General features: G+C 21.9%; 6 protein-coding genes across 6 annotated transcripts in view; 2 read left to right on the forward strand and 4 right to left on the reverse strand.

Moving 5' to 3' along the window:
• spkA-1 (ankyrin repeat-containing protein) overlaps positions 1-946 on the reverse strand; it is a gene marked incomplete at both ends in the record, with an annotated part of 2244 nt that extends 1298 nt beyond the window's left edge. Inside the window, one exon of the mRNA XM_639512.1 lies at positions 43-946. Within this exon, the coding sequence (XP_644604.1) occupies positions 43-946 (904 nt within the window). The remainder of the gene's footprint in view (positions 1-42) is intronic.
• A 1251-nt stretch (positions 947-2197) lies between these two features.
• On the forward strand, positions 2198-4913 carry DDB_G0273421 (hypothetical protein; the record flags this gene model as incomplete). The annotated part of the gene is made up of 4 exons (XM_639513.1): positions 2198-2414; positions 2637-4196; positions 4276-4568; positions 4746-4913. 4 exons carry the CDS (start codon positions 2198-2200, stop codon positions 4911-4913), a joined length of 2238 nt encoding a protein of 745 aa, XP_644605.1.
• A 272-nt stretch (positions 4914-5185) lies between these two features.
• Positions 5186-6418, reverse strand: DDB_G0273423 (hypothetical protein; the record flags this gene model as incomplete). Its single annotated transcript, XM_639514.1, has 1 exon — positions 5186-6418. One exon carries the CDS (start codon positions 6416-6418, stop codon positions 5186-5188), a length of 1233 nt encoding a protein of 410 aa, XP_644606.1.
• Positions 6419-7578: 1160 nt separating this feature from the next.
• On the forward strand, positions 7579-9667 carry gtf2e1-1 (transcription factor IIE; the record flags this gene model as incomplete). The annotated part of the gene is made up of 5 exons (XM_639515.1): positions 7579-7697; positions 7980-8264; positions 8450-8647; positions 8765-8989; positions 9124-9667. The coding sequence occupies 5 exons, from the start codon at positions 7579-7581 to the stop codon at positions 9665-9667; spliced, it is 1371 nt and encodes a 456-aa protein (XP_644607.1).
• A 237-nt stretch (positions 9668-9904) lies between these two features.
• Positions 9905-10777, reverse strand: rpc25-1 (RNA polymerase III subunit; the record flags this gene model as incomplete). Its single annotated transcript, XM_639516.1, has 2 exons — positions 9905-10307; positions 10422-10777. The coding sequence occupies 2 exons, from the start codon at positions 10775-10777 to the stop codon at positions 9905-9907; spliced, it is 759 nt and encodes a 252-aa protein (XP_644608.1).
• A 920-nt stretch (positions 10778-11697) lies between these two features.
• On the reverse strand, positions 11698-12145 carry DDB_G0273427 (hypothetical protein; the record flags this gene model as incomplete). The annotated part of the gene is made up of 2 exons (XM_639517.1): positions 11698-12008; positions 12082-12145. 2 exons carry the CDS (start codon positions 12143-12145, stop codon positions 11698-11700), a joined length of 375 nt encoding a protein of 124 aa, XP_644609.1.
• Between the last annotated feature and the right edge of the window lie 46 nt (positions 12146-12191).

Below are 12191 nucleotides of genomic sequence, written 5' to 3' on the forward strand. Positions count from 1 at the left end.
TAAATATTTTAAAAAATAAATAAATAAATAAATAATACATACTTGCTAAATTTGAAGTTTCTTTTAAAATTCTTAATCTTGTACCAGTAGAAGTAATACCCATTTTATTTAAAATATCTTCACTCATTTCACCCAATTCATCTAAAAACATTTCTTCCTTTAAAAAAGCATCTTTGTATTGTTCGAAACCATGTTTTTGTAACCAATCAAAGAGATCTTTATACTTTTTGATACGAGCAGTCATATCCTTGTTACCCTCTTCAACGGCCAATTGATAAGGAGTTTTTCTCTCTTTTGTACCAACACAATCAACATCAGCACCAGCCTTCAAAAGTACAGACACTAAATCCTCACGACCTAAACGTACGGCATAGTGAAGTGGTGATTCTTGAAATTGAGTTGCCAAATTAACGTTGGCACCATTTTTCAATAAGAGACCAACCATCATAAGACGTACTGAATTGTTAAAGATTGCCTTGTGTAACGGTGTTTCACCATTCTTATTTTGAGCATTCACATTGACACCCTTTTGAATGAATAGTTGAAATGGTTCTTGACAATTTGGTGATCTAAATTTCTGGCAAAAGTAGTGAATTGGTGTGTTTAAATCATCGTTTTGTACATCTACATTAATGTTTTCATATTGTAATACCCTCATCAATATCCTATCATCACTACTCACTGCTTGATGTAATGCTGAAAATCCATTCTTGTCAAAGGTATTTATATCTGCCTTTAATGTTACACATAAACTCAACAAGAGTTCCACCATCTCTTCATTATTATTCTTTAATGCTATAGTTAATGCTGATTGTCCATATTGATCAAATGATGTTAAATTACTTTTACTAATCTTTTTTTTACTTGATAATTTCTTAACTTTTGTAACATCATTTTGTTCAACTGCACTAAATAATTGATGTTGTTGTTGTTGAGTTGATGACATTGTATTTTTATTATTAATATTTAATTTTTATTTTTTTTATTTTTTTTTTATTTAATTTTATGTGTGTGTTTTTAATATATATATATTTTTTTTTTTTTGTAATACAAACTGAAGTTTTTTTTTTTTTTTTTTTTTTAATCTTTCTTTAAAAAAAAAAAAGTGAATTATATAATGTACAGGGATATGTAAAAAAAAAAAAAAAAATATATAAAAAAAAACAAATAAATAAAAATATTGAAAAAAAAAAAATAATAATAATATTGATATTATACGCAAACAATTAAATTTATCCTGAAAAAAAAAATCTAAAAAAAAAAAAAAAAAAAAAAAAAAATATAAAATTTTTTTTTTTTTAAAAAAAAAAAAAAAATAAATAAAAAAAATAAAAAAAAAATATTGAAGGTACAATAAACTTTGGATTGTTGGAAAAAAAAAAAAAAAATAATAATAATAATGATTAAAATAAAAATAATTTTTCTTTAAGTTGTTTTAATGTTATGTGATTAAAAAAATAATAATAATGATTAAAATAAAAATAAAAAATAAAAATAATAAAAATAATAAAAAAAAAACCCACATGTTTTTTTTTTTTTTTTTTTTTTTTTTTTTTTTTCCATCAAAAAAAAAAAAAACTTTAATTGAATATATTATTATATATACCGTTGACCAAGATTCTTCTCTCTCTTAGCTGTGGTTAATCATGCTCTTGGTTGGGCTCTCACAGCTAATATTCATTTTATTCGATTACAAACAAATTAAAAATATAATAGTCATAACAATAAAAAACTTTAATTGAATATAATATATATATATATAACGAATTTCTATATTAAAATAATTTTATTTTATTTATTTTTTAATTTTTTTTTTTTTTTTTTGATTTTTTTGATTTATTTTATTTTTGTTTTTATAATTGTTTTTATATTTATTTTATTTTAATTTTATACTTGAATGTTTTTTAAACATTATATATATATAATTTGGGCTTTTTCATAGAAACTTATATTAATTTAGTCAAAAATGATTTAAAATTTCTAATAATAGTAAATATGAATCCATTTTTTTTATTTTTAATTTTATTTTTTATTTTTAATTTTTTCAATTTTTTTTTTTTTTTTTTTTTTTTTTTTTTTTAAAAATTCAAAAATTTCGCTGACACCATAAAAATTTTTTTATTTTTTAATTTAAATTAATTTCGAAAACAAGTTTTGGAAAAAACATATATTTATAGATATTAAAAAATTCTAAAAAATGTTTAACCCAGTATTTGGATCGAATCAACCAAATAATGTAGGAATACAACCTCAAACTCCACAACATCAAACATCACAATCTCAAACTCCACTTAGAAAAATTTTAACAAGCCCAATGTCATCGTCAGATCAATTACCCCCTGTTGAAACTTTAAATCCCGATGCTTTAAAGGATTTAACTAAATTACAATTACAAGCATATTTAAAAGCACATCGTAAGTAAAATTAATTTTTTTACACAGTATTAATAATAATAATAATAATACTACAATTCTCACATTCTAATAATACTAATACTAATACTAATAATAATAATAATAATAATAATAATAATAATAATAATAATAATAATAATAATAATAATAATAATAATAATAATAATAATAATAATATAATAATAATAATAATAATAATAATAATAATAATAATAATAATAGAAATTGTACCAGCAGTATCAAAACCTGAAATGAAAAAACAAATGAGAACACTTATTCATGCAATTTCAAATAAAGATTCATTACCACCAAATGCAAATAATGTACCGCCAGGTGTTTATCCACAATCTATACAACCAGTTGGTGCACCAACTATGTTAATGCATCAAGTTGGAGGAAATGTACCACCACAATCACCCTATGGATATCCACAACCACCACAACAATTCCCAGGTGGTGGTACAATAGCACCAGTTCACCAACAAATACAACAACAATTACATATTCAACAACAGCAACAGCAACAACAACAGCAACAACAACAACAACTTCAACAACTTCAATTACAACAACAATTAATAGCACAACAACAAGCACAACAACAAGCATTAGCACAACAACAATACGCAGCACAACAAGCAGCATTGGCACAACAACAATATGCAGCACAACAAGCAGCATTAGCTCAACAAGCAGCATTGGCACAACAACAAGCACAACAAGCAGCTTTAGCAGCACAACAAGCACAACAACAAGCACAACAACAACAACAACAACAACAACAACAACTATTATTACAACAGCGTCAACAACAAGAAGAAGCAGCAGCAAAATTAAAAAACAATAAAACACCAAGTAAAGATTCAGTAGTTAGTGGTTTAAATAGATCACCACCACATTCACCAAGAACCAAAGAAGCACAATCAAAAGAATCAACAGCAGGTGAACAATGTGTGGAATGTAAATCAAAGAAATCCAATAAAGATTGTAATAATAAGAGATGTAGAGGATGTTGTATTAAATATATGATTGAAAAGAAATCACACATTTGTTTCCTTCATCTTCGTGATGAATCTAGACGTCCAAGAATAAAAGATCCAGCTCAAACAGAGGTTATCAATGATTTAATTACACAGGCACAAAAAGAACAAGCAGCAGCAAATGGTGGTAAAGAAAGAGATATCAATTCATTAGCAAATACACCAAGCACTTCAAATACACCATTACTAAGTAGTAAAACCAATACACCATTATTATCAGCAACTGATCAAACAACTCCACCTTCATTCACTTTAGATTCAGATTTAGAACAACAACAATCTTTACCACAACAAAGTTTATCAAATACAACAACATCAACAACAACAACTTCACCACCAGTAACAACAGCAACAATAACAACAGCACAACCACCAATTCAAACAACTGTGAATTTACAACAACCAATACCACAACAATCACTTCAACAACAGCAACAACAACATCAAGATATTCAAGGTAAAAATGATTCATTTGGTAGAAAGATACAATCATATTATAATAATTACTTTATTGGAGTTCAAGCACAAGTTGCAGCATGTTCAAATCCAAAACGTTTAACACCTTACAAAGATGATAGATATTCATTCTTTTCTTGTTATAAATGTGATAAAGTTGTCAGTGTAAATGGTTTCCAACTTTGGAGACATATTCAATCTGAACATACTGAAGACTTTTTTAAATTTCTCAAAGAAAATATAAATTCAAGAGAATCAACTTCTGCATTACTTTTTAATTCTGATAGTAAGTTTTTTTTTTTTTTTTTTTTGTAAAAAAAAAAAAAAAAAAAATATTAATTGTTTTTTGTATTTTTTTTTTATAGGTATATATAATAATACAAAACAAAAAACAACAGAAAGATTTAATTTAACTATTGAATGGTTAGAAGAATTATTTTCACCAATTCCACCACCAGAAGTTACAGATAAAAAGTTTTTTAATGAAAGAAAAGCAATGTTATTAGAATTTGAATCAAAGTTAAGTTCTTTAATTGATTCTTTTGATGAAAATATAGATCCAGTCACTTCAAAATATTCAGTTTTAGAGAATTTATTAAAAGAATCTGATACTTTCCATAAATATTATGATAGTTTATCAACTTCTCAAAATAATGAAGTATGTAATTTTAAAAATTTAAAATAATAATAAATAATAAAATAAACAATAATAATAATAATAATAATAATAATAATAATAATAATAATAATAATAATAATAATAATAATAATAATAATAATAATAATAATAATAATAACACTTTATTAATTATAATTTCTTATTTTATTTTTATAGGAATTAAAAAATATAATTCAACAATATGAAAATGAAAAAAATGTACATTTTGAACAAAGACCTTTAGTAATTACTCCATATCATCCTTCAACAGTTTCTTCAAATGGCAAAGTTCCAGCATTTGAATTTATTGAGAGTGATACCACCTTTTCACTTTGTTCTTTATAAAAAAAATAAAATAAAATAAAAATAAACAAAAAAAAAGATAAAATAAAACAAAGTATAATAATACTAATAGTAATAATAATAATAATAATAATGATAAAAACTAAATTATTATTATTTATATTTTATCAAAATAATTTTAATATAAAAAATAAAATATTTTTAATTCTTTTTTATTTATATCTTTTTTTTTTTATTTTTTTTTTTTATTTAAATAATTAAACTATATTTGTTTTTTTTTTAGTACAAAGTTTTTATAAATTAATATCGAGAATTTAAAATAATAAACTAATAATGAAGATAGCAATTAAAATAACAGAGGAATTTACAATTAATTTTGAGGTTGAACTGTAAAATTCTTCATCTTGTTGAAATTCTTCTTCTTGTTGTTGTTGTTGTTGTTGTTGTTGTTGTTGTTGTTGATTATTATTTTTACTTAATAATTTATAATCCCAAAACCAATTCCAATTTCTTTGTGGTGGATATGTTGCTTTTGGAGTACTAGTTTCAAATTTAATAGCAATTTCAGTTTGACTTGGATTTTCTAAACCTAGATTTACATTTAAAGATACAGAGGAGCTAATTGACCATCCTAAACATGTTGTATCTTTACTAACTTGAAGATAACCAGTATCTGGATATCTAATGGTTGAATCATTGCTTGTAGTACCTTGGAAATAATATTTTTGACATGCTACGGTATAGGTCGATGGGGTATAGGTATAAGCGGCATATGATGGATTACCATAGGTTAATTCCATTGGTAACTTTGAATCAGCACTACCAATTGAACCTACAAAAACAATTGACATTGTTGAAATGGTTTGAGTTTCACTATAAACCATAGCAATGAATTTTGGAATTGTTGCAGATGGATAAAAAGTATGATAACCAGAATAAATTGGATTGGTTGGTAAATTTGAAGAACTTGTAAAATCTTGAGTCCAATAAGTATTATAGGTTGACGATGATGTGTAATAATAACCAACACCTAAAATTTGATAATCTTCACCCATGATATTCTTTCTGTGACCATCTTGACCACTACCATCTGGTGTACATACTTTATTTCCACTTGGTGAATCACAAATTAATTGATTATTTGTGCTGATTCCATCTTTATTTCCAGCTGCAATATTTTCAGCCCATGTACCTTCAGTAGACCACTTGTTAAATCTTTGACCAATTGATGTACCATTACAATCACTATGACTAAAACAATTCTTTAATGACATATCAAATGAGTGAGCTTTTGACATACGATTTAATAAATTATCCATATAAAGTGGTGGAACGGCTGAATATGAACTTAACACTGATGATAAACCAGAATAACCATTCATAAATGATGTCTTGTATTGAACTGGAAACATTCTTGCCAAGTTAATCAAATTATGTGATTCTCTTTCAAGTGAACATGGATTACCTTGAGAATCTGATTCACCATATGAATTAACATTTGAACTTTTTAAAATTAATACAATTAAAATTGATAATAATAATTTCATTTTATTGTTTTTTTTTTTTTAATTGTTATATATATATATTTATAATTTAATTTTTTTTAATTTATATTAATATTTTTAAATTTCTTAATTTATTAATTTACTTTTTTTATTTATATATTTGATTATTTGATTATTTGTTTTTGAATGAAATAAATGATTTTTGAATTTTTTTTATTTATACTTTTTTTTTTTAAATTATAATTTTTTTTTTTTTTTTTTTGATTGGAAAATCTTGGTATTTATAATAAAGCCATTTAATTTATTTTTTTTTTATTTATTCAAATAAAAAAAATAAACGAGTGATTAAAAAAATAAACAGCAAATTATAGGTTTATCATAATTCATTCTTGAAAAAAAAAAAGTTATTTTGGGTAGGTAAAAAAAAAAATATAAATTGATACATTCTTTAAATCCAAAAACCTTTTTGATGGTTTTGGCAATATAAAAAATTGTGGAAAATTATTTTGTTAATTTTATTTTTTTAATATTCTTATTTTTTTTTGTAAAAAAAAAAACCTACCCTCTATAACAGATTATTTTTTTATTTTTTTTTTTTTAATTATGTAATTATTATTATTTTTTTTTTATTTTTTTTTTTTTTTTTTTGTGGTTAATTCAGATTCAACTTTTATGTACATAGATAATTTTTTGAGTAGGAACAATTATAGAATTAACTACTTGGTTTTTACAAAAAAAAAAAAAAAAAAAAAAAATAAAAATATAAAAAAGAAAAAAATAAACCACAAATTTTTAGTGACATATATATTAATTTATTTGAAACTATAATTTTGAATTTCATTTTAATAATCAACACAAAACTTTTCGTTAATATACTAAAAATTTGCACATAAAATTAAAAAAAAAAAAAAAAATTAAAAAAAAATTAAATATAAAAAAAAAAATAAAAAAGATTTAAAAAATAAAAATGACTAAAAATAAATTTGATTAAAAAATGGAATATCTTTGTATGGATGGTTTAAAAATAAAAATTTTTTTTTTTTTTTTTTTATTAAATTAATTTTTAATTTTTTAGGAATTGTTTAAATTTATTTTATTTTTTTTTTTTTTTTTTTTTTTTTTTTGAAAATTTTTTTTTTTTTTTTTTTTTTTATTTATTTTTATTTTTATCATAATATCAAGCAAATTAAAAAAAAAGCACAATGTCATCTTCAAACAATATCTATCATATTTTAGATGATCTTGTAAAGATGGTAATTCGTGCTTTTTACCCCGATGAATATGCTGTTATTATTGATGGTCTTTTAAGAGAAAAGAAACGGTATATATTTCTAATTCTTTTTTTCTCTTTTATTATTATCTTTATAGAATTTATAATAATTATTATAAATATTAATAATAAATCACTATTTTTATTTACATTACTAATAATATTTTTTTTTTTCCTTTTTTTTACTAACTTTATTATAATATACCAATTAAAAATATATTTTCAAATAAAAAATAATAATAATAATAATAAAAATAAAAAACAATAATAAAAATAAAAAACAATAACAAAAATAAAAAATAATAATAATAATAATAATAAAATAAATAATAGTATTAAAGATGAAGATTTAGCATTAAGACTTCGTATTCAACAAAAATATGTAAGAAAGATATTAATGGATCTTAAAGGTGATTCAATGGTAAAGAGTTCAGATGTAAAAGTAGAAGCAAAAGGACCAAATGAAAGAGGTAGTACCCATCTACTTTGGTATATAGATTATAAACATATCATTGATATTGTAAAATATAAATTATACATGTTTAGAAAGAAGATGGAATCTGTAAAAGTTCAAAAAATTGACGTTCAAACTTATAAATGTCAAACATGTCATAAAGTGTACACATTTTTTTTATTTATATTCCCATCTTTAAATAATAATAATAATAATAATAATAATAATAATAATAATAATAATAATAATAATAATAATAATAATAATAATAATAATAATAATAACAATAATAACTATTATTATTATTATCATCATCATTACTAATTTCAAACTCTTAAATAATAATTAGATATACAGCATTAGATATTCCAAAATTATTAAATATGGACACTGGTGCATTGGCATGCGAAATTTGCGATGGCGAATTAGAAGAGGAATTAAATAATGAATCATTAACACAAACTGCTAAACATCAATCTGATTTGTTTAGTCAATTAAGAAAAATTATTGAACAATTAAAGAAAACTGAAGGTCATAATATACCTTTGTATGTTTTTTCTTTTTTTTCTTTTTCTTTTTTTTTTTTTTTTTTTTTCTTTTCTTTTTTTAAAAAAACAAAACAAATATAAATATTAATACATCCCTTTTATTTATTATTAAATAGATTTGCAAGAGATTTAGCAGATTTATCAGCAGATCAAGGTCCATCTTATACAATTAATACCAATTCATCATTAGGTATGGGTCCAAAACCATCTGCATTTCCTGTTGCACAAGGTGCTGCAACTTCTCATCATATAGATCCAACAAATGAAAATATAGAATTTCATGTTGATATTTTAGATACTGATGGTATAGAAATTAATAAAGCAGTAGTTAAAAAAGAAAAGTATATATTAAAAAATTTTAATATAAAAAAAAAAAAAAAAAAAAAAAAAAAAAAAAAAAAAGAAAATAATTAAATTTTAAACATTTTTTTTTATTTTTTATCTTCCTCCTTCCGAAACCAATAATTTAATTTAGTAAAAAAACAGGATTAGCATCACTTCCACCTTGGTTATTGCCAAGTAATTCATTTAAAAATAGAAATGTTAAGTCGAATTCAATCTTGAACAATAATCAACAAACTCAAACCTCAACCAACGAACAACCTACTGCTGTTAAAGAACAAATTAAAATTGATCAAGATTTTTATATAAATTATATTAAAACTCATTATCAAGAATGGGAGAGTGCTCCTGATAGTGGTGATGCTGATGGTAATGGTAGTAATAGTGGTAGTGGTGGTTCAACCATTGAAGGTAATGATGGTGGTAATGGTGAACATCAAAATAAAAAAATGAAATTGGATGATTCACAAACCGTTTCTTCAATGTCACAATCGGATGATGATGGTAAAGATATTTTAGTTAGAGTCGGTGATAACTTAATACCAATCACCAAAATCACAGAACATGACCAAGAGTTAATGTCTAATCAAGAATATGAAGATTATAGTCATGCACTCTATTCATATGCTTCCAAAAATGTTTTCGATCATCAATATCAAAGTTTAATGTCAAATTAATTTAATCTAATTTTTTTTTTTCCTTTTTTTTTTTTTTTTTCTTTTTCTTTTTTTTTTTTTTTAATCCTTTAAACTAAACTTGTAAATAATTATAAATAAACTTTAAAAAATAAAATAAAATAAAATAAACCAATAAAATTAATGAAAATAATACTTTTTTTTTTTATTTACATAGAAATTTTTTATTTCTTTTATACAAAATACTTTATTTATAAAGTTTTTTTTTTTTTTTTTTTTCTATTCGTCTTCTTCTATTGTAGGTTCTTCCCCACCATCATCTTCAGCTACTTCATCATCTTGATTTTCTCCACCATCCTCTTCATTTTCATCATCATCACCAGCAGATTGGTTTGTCCACCAAGAAACCATACCTAAACCTGCTTCTCTCATTGACACTTTTAAGATCAAAGGAGATTTAACTTGTTTCAAAAGATTTTCATTTTCAATTTGTTTTTCTTTATATTCTCTCAATGAATAAGAATCCATTGCTTCTGTATTTACATTTTTTGGTGATGGTGCTGGTTGTGATATCTCTGGATTAAATTCAACTTGATCAATTTTAAATCTAACCCTACCACCATCTTCAAAAAACAATTGATTTTCATTCCATTCCCAATACCATAATCCTTCTTCTTGATTACTAAAATAAATTTGAATTAAAATTAAAATTTTATTATTATTAATTATTTATTATTTATTTAATTAATTATTTAACTATTATTTATTAATTATTAATTATTAATTTTATATTTACTAATTTGATGGATTTGGTAATTCGATTGGATTTAAATAAATTTCATGAAAGAAACCAAGAGAAATTTGAATTGATTGTCTTGAAGACTTTTTTATAACACCTTCCAAAACTTCACCTTTGAAAGGTTTAAATACAACCATTCTAAAACGAACCATAAGGTGAGCACCTCCGTCACCTGAATGAACATATGAATCACCTGTTCCTAATATATCATATAATGCTACAAATAAACCTGCATTTAATACAACTTTACTTGTATACTTCTTTTCAATTTCATCTTCAATTGTTTGTACTTCATTATTGAATTGACTTGGTGCTATTCTAACTTTATCTTCAATCGTTATTAAATGAAACATTATATTGTTTCATGTATAATAAATATAGATTGAAACGAAAAAAAAAAAAAATAAAAAGAAATTGAAAAACATTTTGAAAAAAAAAATTTTCTTTTTTTTTTTTTTTTTTTTCTTTTTTTTTTTTTTTTTCTCTATTCTCAAAAATAACAATTATTTTTATATTTTTTTTTTTTTTTTTACATTTTTTTTCATCCAATCAGAATAAAATAAAATAAAACAAAATAAAATAAAATAAAATAAAATAAAATAAAATAAAATAAAATAAAATAAAATATAAAAAAATAATTTTTTTTTTTTTTTTTACTCCATTCAAAAAAAAGGCAAAGTTATACTTAAATAAAAAAAAAAAAATAAATACACTTATCAGAGTTATTAATCCAATTGCCCGAGAATCAAAGGATTTTATTCTTTTTTATAAGATAAATCTTTTCATTCTCGGGCATTGTTGATAGGTAGATGCTATATTAAACAGCTTTCACTAAATATTTTTTAATATTAAAAAAAAAAATAAAACAACTTTTATACATGACACAGAAATAAACATTGAAATTTTTTAATTTTCGTTCAAGATAAATTTTAAAAATACATTTTATTCTAATAATAATTTTTACTAATATTAATTTATATTATAGGTTGATTGCCATGAAACAAAATTAAAAAATCAAAGTTTAGTGAACTATATTTGGCTGAAAGGGGTGTCTCTGGCTGTGTCGGCTCCCGAACAAAACAAAAAAAAAAACAAAACAAAACAAAATAAAATAAAACAAAATAAAACAAAATAAAACAAAATAAAATTTATTAAATAAACTAAAAAAAAAAATTAAACAAATAAACAAACAAAAAAAAAAAAAAAAAAAAAAAAAAAAAAAACAAATAAATAAATAATCGAATAATTTTATAAAGTTAATTTTTAATACTTTTTATTGTTTTGAAATTTCAGATTCATTATCTTTTTGTTTATTAAATTCATCTGATTTTTTTGTATTTCTTCTTTTAATTAAAAGTACAGTGACTATAATTATAAATACAATCACTGAAAATCCAATAATTGATATTAAGATTGGTATTAAAATATTCTTTTTCTTTACTTGATTTGGTTCAATTGGTGAGCCACCTCTTGCGATAAAACTTTGAGCATATTTTTCATTATGATGTAATGGAATTTTAAAGTTTGTATACTTTTCATATGATAATGTATCAATATTATAAACGATTAAAACATTTGATTTATCTGAATAAAATAAACAAAATAATTATTTTTCTATTTTAATAAAATTTATTGGTTATAAAATTTTTTATCATACAAAGCATGAGTGAATAGTATTTTATACACAATTTATTATTCCAATAAATTAAGGTTGAAACCATTTTTTTTTTTTTTTTTTTTTTATTCACACTTTTTTTTTTTTTTTTT

This window comes from Dictyostelium discoideum (genome assembly GCF_000004695.1).
Source record: "Dictyostelium discoideum AX4 chromosome 2 chromosome, whole genome shotgun sequence".
NCBI lineage: Eukaryota > Evosea > Eumycetozoa > Dictyosteliales > Dictyosteliaceae > Dictyostelium > Dictyostelium discoideum.